The sequence below is a fragment of the Semicossyphus pulcher genome, unplaced genomic scaffold (genome assembly GCF_022749685.1).
Source record: "Semicossyphus pulcher isolate SPU_LCO1_2020_fin unplaced genomic scaffold, fSemPul1.0.p SCAF_22, whole genome shotgun sequence".
NCBI classification, from domain to species: Eukaryota; Metazoa; Chordata; class Actinopteri; order Labriformes; family Labridae; genus Semicossyphus; species Semicossyphus pulcher.
In genome coordinates, this window is record NW_027211696.1 from 16,913,234 (window position 1) to 16,924,531 (window position 11,298).

The 11,298-nt window shown below is 39.4% G+C and overlaps 1 protein-coding gene across 1 annotated transcript; it reads right to left on the reverse strand.

Moving 5' to 3' along the window:
• Positions 1-388: 388 nt before the first annotated feature.
• arid6 (AT-rich interaction domain 6) lies at positions 389-6,151 on the reverse strand. Its single transcript, XM_069673488.1, has 6 exons — positions 6,021-6,151; positions 5,315-5,471; positions 4,542-4,594; positions 4,088-4,185; positions 3,841-3,994; positions 389-3,228 (listed from the first exon to the last, which is right to left on the reverse strand). The coding sequence occupies exons 1-6, from the start codon at positions 6,045-6,047 to the stop codon at positions 1,867-1,869; spliced, it is 1,851 nt and encodes a 616-aa protein (XP_069529589.1). The 5' UTR covers positions 6,048-6,151; the 3' UTR covers positions 389-1,866.
• Between the last annotated feature and the right edge of the window lie 5,147 nt (positions 6,152-11,298).

Consider the following 11,298-nt stretch of genomic DNA (forward strand, 5'->3'; position numbering starts at 1 on the left):
TACTGGAAACTTTTTTTATGGCACAGGTATGTACAGACTACAAAAAGAATAAGTATGCTACCTGCTGCTGGGAGTACAATCGCATAGACATTCCTGCAATAATTACCACACCTCCTCTTTATTATAGCTTAAAGACAGACCAGGTGCGAGGTGTTTTTTTTCTTTGCTCAGACGGCAAAAGAATGCATGACGATAAATAAACTTGATAAAAAGTATCAAGTATCAATCAACAATTGTTTGAATTCATGTAAATACACTCAGAAGTGTAAAGGGAAGACAACATGACGACACGGTCAACAAATGAGTCACAAAACTTTCATATTTTTCAACATGAATTTATTCAAATTTACATTAAAATCATATCTTTTAGTATAAATGTATCAAACCAATAATATATCTGTACAGAAAATCAAGCTTTAATCAAGCTGTTACTGATGTGAGTGAATTATTATTTAGCAAAAGCAAATGTTTTCATTTTACACTTTTTACAAATGTATTTACATATACAGTTTGTGAAACAGGCAGCTTATAAGAGTAGTTTAATGTGGTGTTGGACTGCAGCCCTGTCGCCGAGAAATTCTCTGTATGTACAAGCTGTTTGCAACAAAAAAATTAGGATAGGAATAGGATTTGAGGGAAACATGCAGACCAAAGCACATTTTCTATCATCATAATTTAACAAAAGTTCTTATTAATGTACCTGGCAAGTTGCCCACTTGGAACTCTCTAGAAAAACTTAGTGGATTCTAATTGGACAATAGCTTCCTTTGATGTAACCCGAGAATGGATGGAACCCCGAGTCTTTGGCGTGAAAGTCTTGCACTTTGTATGCCCACCATCCAGCCTAGCCTTATATAAAAGAATAATCAACTCTGTGAACATTGTCTAGGCCCATGGTTCTCAACTGGTGGGTCGGGACGCCAAAAGTGGGTCACGGAGCTGTTTTCAGTGCGCTGCGCTTTTATTTTGAAGGGTTTCCTATGACGTGCGTGCAGTGGTAGTGTACTGTATTCACACGCACTACAGTTACATTTACATTCTTGAAACTTGATGAGCCCTACAGTAGTTGCATTTATGTTGCACTTTTTTAGTGTATTTCTGTTGAAAAAGGCTGCTAAGTGCATAAATTGAGGAAATATTTCCTTGCACTGTGACCTGCTGGTCAGGTAGCTGTCTCAGGTCCAAATTTCATCGTTTTTTTATTAAATAAATTTGAGTGGTTGAAAATTTTCTGAAATTTGGGTCACATTAAGGAAGTGGTGGTGGGTCCTGATGCTAGACCAGTTGAGAACCACTAATCTAGGCAACTTTGTCATCAAAAGGTAATCTCTATCGACAAATATCCGCATGTCAGTACAAAATCGGTAAGCTTCTGTTGGAAGCATCCTGGTTTCAGTTTGATGTCCGGGTAGCATGTTCAATCAAGTTTGAGCAGACTGTTGCGGTTTGCAGGATAATCGTCCATGTATACAGTAAAAGAGGAGGACTACATCGGTAGTAATGCAATCCCGAAACCCATCAGCCATTGTCTGATGAAGATTTTGCATTTTATTAATCTCTATCAACATATATCTGCAGTAAACAATCCTGTTGTAGATGTCAGCTCTCCACCATTCTCGTGTCTGAAGTCCCGCCTCAGACTCAAAGCAACGACCAATGAGCGGAAAAGTAAGTCTCTGTCCTTTATCCTTTTTCTGAATAACCGCTTTATACACTGGAAGCCTTGGAAAATTGTTTGTTGCCCCCAGAGGCCAATGGCTTACAAGATTGAGCAACATAATCAGGTGCGCATTTTTGTAATATCGAGACGTCTTTCTAGGAGACAGGGTTGCAGAGAGTCAGTGTTAATATCTGAACTGATCTAAACTATGAGCTCGAGATGATCTTCTTCAGCTTCATCACCTCCTCAGTGGTGAGGTGCAGCAGTGGAGCGGAGCTGGAACCAAGCATGAGCACCGCTGAGGGACTCATCTCTGACTTCTCCTTCCTGCCCAGGATTGAGTTTTCATTGTAGGATTTAGGGGCTGCAAAGTCCTGCTGAACTGTGAGGGGATTGTGAAAGTCATTTTTCATGCGGATTGGGAAAGCCTGGTTCTTTTGGTCAATGGCATCCCAATACCCTGGGGATTTGGAGGTGTTCGACTTGGTAAGGTCCTGCTGATCAAACGAGTAGACGTCTCGACTGGGTGCGCTTTTCAGAATGCCACCTGAAGACAAAAGCTTGTAGCTGGTTAAGGGATGTTGGCTTGTATTGTTGGGATGTCTTGCCTGCATGGTCGGTGCTGAGGGACTTGGCAAGTTCCTCTTCCTCAGCCTTAGATCCTCAGCGCCCGAGCTCTGGTGTTGGGAGTTCAATGTCAGGTTTGTTGGCAGGACGTCTCTGTCAGAACGACTGCTTTGTTCTTCCACAGAAGGAAGATTTGTTAGCTGGCTTAGTCCATGCATTGTGGCTGTTGACCCACACAACCTGAGCCAGTTATGGAACAAAGACAGCGGTATCTCAATTTCCATCTTGCCTCCGTTCTCCCGAGCAAGGCTGGGCAGCAAGTGGCTGAGGTTGAACCCTCTTACTTCTGGACCCTCCTTCTTCTCTCCTTCTTCTGTTTGCTGGATTATAAAGTCTGTTTTTGGAGAACTGGGTTTTTCTGCCAATGCTGTGGCGCCTCCGTCTGCCCTCAGAGTTGGAGAATATGTGGGGCTGCCTGAGGTTGTTATAGCTTTGACATCGACCACGTATGCCTCCCTATCTTTCGAAGGACAGGAATATGGCTCGTCTCCTAAAACTGCCTCGCCATCTTGGGTCTCACATTCTTCATTTCTCACCCGAGGACTGTGAGGAGTGTACAGAGTGGAGGGTTTATTCAGAAACTTTGGGTTCTTGCTTAATGCAGGTGGGGCGAATGATGAGACAGGGTTTCTGCTGGTTTCCTGTCTTGTTTCTTTAACGCTAAGGTTCAGAGGCTCAGTCAATCCCGATGAGGTCTTGTACTGTTCTGCCAGCGAGCGCAGGTGCTCCAGAGGCTCCTTAACACTTTCAGATGGGTTTGGACAACATGGTTGGAAAGGGAACCAAGGCTGGGGGGCAGGAGGAGTATGTTGTGTCAGCACTTTGGAGGAGATAGGGACGTGGTGCGTCTGAACTGCGGGACTTGGGCGGTAGTAGGGACTGTAAGAAAGAGGCAGAGAGAAGACCCTCCCACGTGGGTCTGACTCGAGGTAATGGGGGCTCTGTTGGAAAGATAAGTGGTCTATTAGGGGTGGAAGGAATAATTTCACATTTAAAGAAATATGCTGATTCACTTTCTTGTAAAAAGTTAGAGCCGAAAAATTATATACATGCAAAATAATAAGCTAACCAGCTTAGCCTAGCTTAGCATACCAATGGGAAAACTTGTAGCTGAAGTGTACTAAAGCCAAATTTGCCAGATCAGGTACAGATACAACAAGACAATAACAGGTTATATGGTTAAACACTTTATAGTGATAGTAACACTTTTTAACCTTTTAGAGCCTATTTCCAGTCTTTATGCTAAGCTAGGCTAATCAGCGACTGACTTCAGCTACATTGTTCATTGTCCTATGAAAGAAAAAGGTTTAAATAACTTGGAATATAAAATAATTGGGGTCTTAAAAGACTCCAGATCTTCACAAGCTAATTAGCACTTCCTATCTATAAGCATCATGGACTCATAGATAACAAGCATTTATATCCCAAACAGACACTTCAGGATGTAATGATTAACTTTAGATAAATATTTATTTAATCATAATCACATAAGTCCAAGTTTGTTTCTGTGCAAAACTCTTTCATTTCCTGTTTTAGCATAAAATAATACCAACCTGCTGAAGACCGATGGATGACAGTCTGCGTTTAGACGGTCTCTGGCCGTCACTATCTTCTTTGGCGTAGTTGGTAAAGGGGAAGGGTTTTGGCTGATGTTGAGACATATTTATCGTTATGCCTTTCAAGTGACACTCGTACGGTAGAAGTAGCCTGCACAAATAACACATTAGATCAGATTAGACTGTTAAGAAATCATACCACCCGCTCTCAGCCAGACAAATACCCATGCGCTTTTTAACTTACTTCTCATAATGTCTGCGGGTGCAGGTGGCTGCGCTCGTGCTTCGAGGGTTTCCTCCCAGCATGTTGTACACCTGTTTCCACATCTGCTGAGCAGTCACCTGGAAGAGTGCGGAGGAAACATTAGTAGACGTATTTGGCAGGAACCAGAGACACATACCACATTATTAGAGCGTAACCTACTTTGCAATGTCAGTTTCTATCAAACTTAGATTGGCCATTATCAAAGACGGAAATGTTTAATGTTATTCTACAGTCACTTTCCAATCAACATGTTAACAGTGACTTTCACTTAGGTCACCTAATGATTAACAATAACATTATGAGTGGCACTAATGTGACAAAATGAACACAAATAAAGATCCTATTATTTTAACCAAATTAAACTTCAAATTATATCAAAAATACAAATAATAGTTATAATAATGTTAATGGTAGATTGGAAAAATGTGGTTACCTGATGGTAGCCTCCCAAGTCTTTGACAGTTTTGAACATCAGATAAAGATCAACTGAAAAACAGGAGAAAATGAACATAATCAAAAACACTTCATTATTAGAAAGTAGGGATGTTATCATTTTCATTATATATTTATCTGCAGATTACTTTATAAATAAATTAAATGATTGATTCTTATATAAAATGCAATTTCCCTGTGTCCAACGTGATGTTGTAAGATCCTTTATTTTATCTGACCAGCAGTCCATCACAAAAGGTTTTCAATTTTTAATCAGTAAAACAGCAAATTTACATATTTGAGAAGCAAAACTATGATTTTCTTTTTCCATTTTTGCTTTAAAAATTTCAAGCCCAGTCACCAGAAAGTAAGCCAGTCATCCTTATCATGCTCGCAACAAAGTCCTTTTTCTTTTATTTCTTTATATTTATATTATTTATTATCTATTTTTATATGGTATGTTTTAATGTAATGTAATGTAAAGTAATAGAGTTGCTGGCTAAATGTCTACCAGTAAACCTTTGTTGGCTTCTGTGGGAGATCACCGGACTGTTCCTGATGATTTTTTGTCAATGAGACTCAATTAATCAATTGTTTAGAATCAGATTTACTATAATTATACAGTAAAATTGACATGAGGAGGCAGGTTAAATAAAAAACACTTGTACCATTTCAAATATAGGTTTGTTTTGTTGCATAAAACATGAAAACTGATGGCTCAAACTTAGAAACTGTGTCTCAAAATGTGATGAAATAAATAATATTGTTAAGTACTTTGTTTGAAGCCCAGATTCGGGATTCTCTCAATGGGCGTATCTCTGTTCTTCATGAAAACGTAGAGATTTTTGAGGAATTCTCTCTCTGGGATCTCCTCCGCCGGGTCTTTGCTTCTCTCCTCTTGGATTTCTCCGTGTGCCATCTCCATGTGTGCCTGAGAACACAGGGAAGAGAAAAGATACGTTTTTTTTATTTTTCTAGTAAACATTTAAAATGTATTTATCATGTCAAAGTTTGATATATGCATTAAATACGTGATCAAACACACTTGTAAACCTGAGATCGTCTGGTAACAACTGCTCTCAGTTTCGAGGTCACGTCATTGACTGATGCTTGTTAAACACTTCTGACCACATGCATGTACTTGCCTCAGCGGAGTAAACACGATCTTAACAAGTAACATACCAACGGTATGACACTCAAAAATGGCATCAATGCACTCCCTAGTTCCCATTGTTTTCGAACACAAATTGCGCACGTATGCTCAAGATTGAAATATGTTCCTTTAAGAATCTTTTTTATCAAATTGTTTCAGCTTTAATGCGAAACATTTTGTTACTACATTACACTTCCCTGATTTTATTTCTGCATAGTTACGCAATAAAAGTTTTAAGAGATCTACTGCTGTTTTAATTCTTGAAAATAAGAATGAATATTATAAATATTAATGAAATAAAGTCACAGAATAACTACGGTTCCTCACCTGTGTTTCCATAGCGAGAATAGGCATGGATCATATTATGATGAGAACGAGCTTCTGGTAGTTGTTCCCTCCGTTCTGGTAAAAGAGACTTGATATCACTGCAGCCAGTTAGTAATGTTGCGCCGTGTCACACACACCTGCTCCAAGTATCTGTGTGACAATGTGGGTAACTGACAGCAGGGGTGTTTACTCCAACGTCTTCCTGCCGACATTTCCCCCGTCAGACAGGTTGAACCTGATCTTGAGCATGTGCCCAAAAACGGTTCACAGAAATAAATTGGCAGAATAATGAAGAAACCAGTGGAAATGTGTCTTCATTACATCCAAGTAACACAGATTATTATTAAAACAAGTCAAACTGAAAATGTTTTGGTTCAACAATCTCTAAGATAAATGCTATGAGGTCTTTATCATGCAATCAAACAAAAGCTTTTTACACACTGCAATCAAAAATTAAGAAAGCAATCCACTATCCACCCTGCAGTGAAACATTTTGAATGAATTAATGACCAAAACTGTATAAATGGATGTAAAAAAAACATTTTTTTTTAATTTAAAAGGCAACATTTGGGATACAAAACTTTTGTATTTTTCCGATCAAACTTTTATTTAAAAGATAAACTTTTGGATTTCTTGATTTAAAAACAAAACGTTTTGATTTGAAAACAAATTTTGGTATTTTTACATTCAAACTTTATTTAAAAGCAAAAATTTTGGGTTTTTAAACAAAACTTGTTGATTTAAAAACAAAACTTTTTGATTTAAAAACAAATCTTTTTGATTTAAAAAAAATTAGGGTTTTAAAAAAACTTTTCGATCCAAAATCTCCAAAATAAAGTATTTGAAAATACATTTACTTAACTTGCCATGAAACATTTTTTTATAGGAGCATTGATTTTACTGCACTCAAACCACTTTTTTAATTTATTGCGAAATGTTCAGCTCTTTTATTTTGTTTTGTGAGTGCATATCAAAGACACAAAGGTAACCTCCTAAAAGGCCATAAAAACATCGGCGTTATTCATTCATTCATTGGAATGGAGATAATAAAGATATTAACAACAGATTTCCTCTGTGGTTCTTATTGTGGTTCTTTAATTTAAGAGTCTAACATTGCATGCATTACAATGTTCACGTGTTAAGTTTTGGCGTGTATATTACCACTGTCACGTGAAATATGGTTATGCAAATGAGTCTCTTATTGTACAAATTGGTTTGGACACATCACATAAAGGTCATGAACCGGTTTTTAGCTAAATTGCTATTACTCATCAGCAGTAGCACATACTGTGGGTGTTTAATTAAGCATAGTAACAGCTAATTGGTCATAATAAAAACATACGAGCCAATTAAGTTCCATTACGTAAGTGCATGAACACAGTGAGATTGATTAATCCTCCTAAGCCTCTTTTTGGGTTTATTGTTTTAGCTCAAATCCATATTTCTAAGCAATATGTACTCCAATACTAACTGAACAACAGATTTAAATAGTGATTCATGACTGCATGTTGTTGTGAGGGTCGGCAAAATAACACAATTAGAATCACAATCAAACCGGCCAAATGGTCAAGGAGTAGTTAAGTGTTCTTTGATTTCTGTTCATCCAACTGAAACACACCTAAGTCCTCTATTTTATTTAGCCAGACTTTAAATTTTGGTGCCATTACAGAAAAACAGAACCAATCTGGAGTCCAAAACTTTTTGAAACAAGTAGCCTGTCGGTCTGACTATTTGGATATAAAGTTGGTTGAAAAGGTTAAATTATCAAAAAGAAAAATTTTAATCACAGGAAAACTCCAAGGAATTGTTAAAAAAGAGATTGTCTTGGTGTTCTGTTGTGATTTTTATGTCTATGTGTATCACTATCTAATGAGCACCTCCAATTTACCCAATTAGAGTCCAATTAGAGGAGAAAAAAACGTACTGTTCACTTGCACAATAAAGGATAGTTACAACTGGGTGGGAAAATGAACAGTCGAGCAGCTCTGTTTGTAGTAAATATTCCGAATAAGAGGGTGTTGCCACAGAAGTCAAAAACTTAATGAGGTATTTATTGTTGAATTATAATTTAAGTTAATTCCCGGGCACGGTAGCAGGTTTTATTCGACATCGACATCTGTCTGCTATCCAGCTGCCAGTCTTTGTGTGCACAAATCATGGGAGTTAACGGGGTGTGGTACTGACCTTATCATAACAAGCCACATTATGTAACAGGGTGTTCATTGTATTAAGCTAACAACTGCACAAATGTAGAAACCTGACCTGGATATTACATGAAATGATGAATGGGAAAAAGTGATGCTAATCCTCTTAAGCTGAAGCAGACTGGAGTGTTATTGTATGCAGTCATGCTGTGTTGATGAGGCATGCTCTCAGTTATGTCGCGTCTGATTCCAGCAGTAGCTCATCTGTCTTTGGTCTGGGTTCGCTCGGAACAAAAAGTTACCTGTCTTAGACGTTGAGGTTCAGAGGTCAGCCAGCTCAAAACGCAAAGATGAATGAATCGTGGCCTAGAAGAAATAATGTATTGGTCAAGAGTGGAAGGAATGTAAAGTTGTTTGCAACGATTCTAAAAATAGACCTGGACAGGATAAAGGAAATGTGATTGATTCCTTTAAAGGTACCCAGAGGACAATAAGCAGTCTGTTGAGTACAGGATAACACCTCCTGTAAAGTAGGATAAAAACAAGAAAAGCTGATAAGACACAAGGAGCCTGAGACTTACAGGATTATTCCCAGCAATGCAAAACAAACAAACTTAATACAGCTCTAAGTAGGACCTGCACACAGGGAGGGGCAGCTTTAATGTACACAGTGTATCTAACATATCATTCTGCAGCTTTTTTCAGGGTTCAACCCAGTGTCTGAAACGTTGTTTCCTCACCTGCCTGTTGCAGGTCACTGAACATTAATCCCGACCAATCAGGTTTTTGTCAGCTACTTTTCAACTCAAGGATTTTCAAAGATTAAGTAATGTAAACTCCACCGCAGCCCAACCAAGAAATTACGAAATGTTTAACATACCAACCAAAGTCAAGCCACATTGATGTCATGCATCAGTTTGTGGATCCGAGCCCCAGGTTCGGTATCGTGGCCATCTTATTGTTTCCAGAAGTGACCATGGTTTTTGACTGTGGACTTTAAGAAGAGCAAGTGGTTAGCAAACACAAAGTTTACAAAATTGTACAGTCTGTGCCCAATGCAAATGCATTAGCTGGCCAATTAGATCCTCATTTCCCAGAGAATGAGATAACCCTAATCCTCTAGCCCCAAGCTTAACTCTCTTTCTCTCACCCCTCACCACAACCCTTACCCAACCCCCTGCTCTAACCACAGAATAAAATAACCCTAACCTTAGTAATCCAAACCCTAGCCCCAACCCCAATGCCTATAATTATCCCCTAACTGCCTAACATCAACCCTAACCCCTATCCCAAACCCCTAACCCCCTTACCCCAGCCCCTAAACCTAAATCCAATGTCTAAAATTAACCCCTAACCCTTACCTCCCGAATGTACCCTAAACCAAACCCCTAACCCTGTACACAGTGGCTAAACTTACCCCTAACCCTGTACCCAAACCCCTATCCCTAACCCCAACACATAAAAATTAACCCTTAATACTAACCCACTTACCCTAATTTAACTCTAATCTCCCCAACCCTACCACTTCCTGAACTATAACCCCAACATACCCTTAGCCCCCCAACCTTAACCCCAACCCCTAAAGCGTACAGTAACCCCTAATACTAGCACCTAACCCCCTTACCCTTACCCCACAAACATGGCCAAGAAGTTAAATTTAGTGGCTCTAATTAGTTGAGGTGGCACCTAGCAGACAGCTAACGCCACCCGCCTCTCATTCAAAGCATCCATGACCTTTAGTCATTTCAGGCAATAACATCATTCAACAGGTGTGCTGAATACAAATACACCTCTTGTGTTGTAATACAGTTCAAGGTTATTGTTTAGATTCTCGGGAAAGACGGAGGTGATAACTGGTAACAAACCACACCCAGCAAACCGGCTACTACACCAAGCCTGTGTACCACAAAATTAGAGCCAAATGTTTGACTGCCAAGTTATTTGATTTATGCTATTTTGCGTTTCCCTCATATTTCTCTCATGAGTTTGCAGTCCCACCCAACGAATGAAGATGACTGTTTATCTTCCAGTGTAAATATTTGGTTGCTAGAAAGAGGACTGAAGTTTATTTAGTTGCCATTCTTGCCACATGAACTTGATAAGCACTCATTGCTGAATTGAATCTTGGGAAATAAAGGAGAATTCAATGTCCCATTATCCAGCAAATGTCACTTGCGGCAACAGCCTGCTTCTTGATACAGTCCTGACAGTCCTGACTCTGACAGAGGATAATCAGGGGGCGGCTGTGGCTCAGTGGTAGGGTCGATCGTCTTTCTATTGAAAGGTCGCAGGTTCGATCCCCAGCTCCCTCAGGCTACATGTTGAAGTGTACAGGTGGCATAGCCAACAGGTATGAATGTGATAACTGACTGACAGTTGGGCACTTTACGTAGCAGCCTCTGCCATCAGTGTATGAATGTGTGTGTGAATGGGTGAATGTGATATGTAGCTTTGAGTGGTCACAAAGTACAGTACAGTCCATTTACCATTCAGCGAGAGGCGGGGTACACCCTGGACTGATTGCCAGTCACTCACAGGGCTGACAGACAACCTTTCATGCTCACTCCCACACTGGCAATCTAGAGTCCGAACATGCATGTCTTTGGACTGTGGGAGTACCCGCATGCACGGGGGAGAACATGCAAACTCCACACAGAAAGGCAACAGCGCTAACCACCACAGTGCAGGCCCCTTGTATAGATATTTACTGCAAAAATAAAGCATGTTAAAGTTATCTGCCCTGCACCAAATGGAAGACAGACAGTTGCATGATGAGGTGAAGTATAAGCAGAGCATAGCTTAGCAGAATTTAGCAGCTTTGGAACCATATATTTTTTCTTGGCATAATTGATGGATGCAATGAATCAGTCAATTTATTTTGGTACTTCTAAACTCCTCAGGGGCCAAACATTGATTAGTGCATGTTTTAAGGTAAATTAAGAAGCAGGAAGCATGAACATGCACACCTTACCGCAAACAAAGCACAAAGACAAAATGTGCAGACATTTTGTTAATAACACAGCTTATGTCAAAACCTCTTCGACCAGTTCAACCAGACACTTATTCATGGGAGCCTGCAGAGTGAAAGCAGACCTTGAACATACATAATGTCTGATGTTTCTGAATCGGTAATG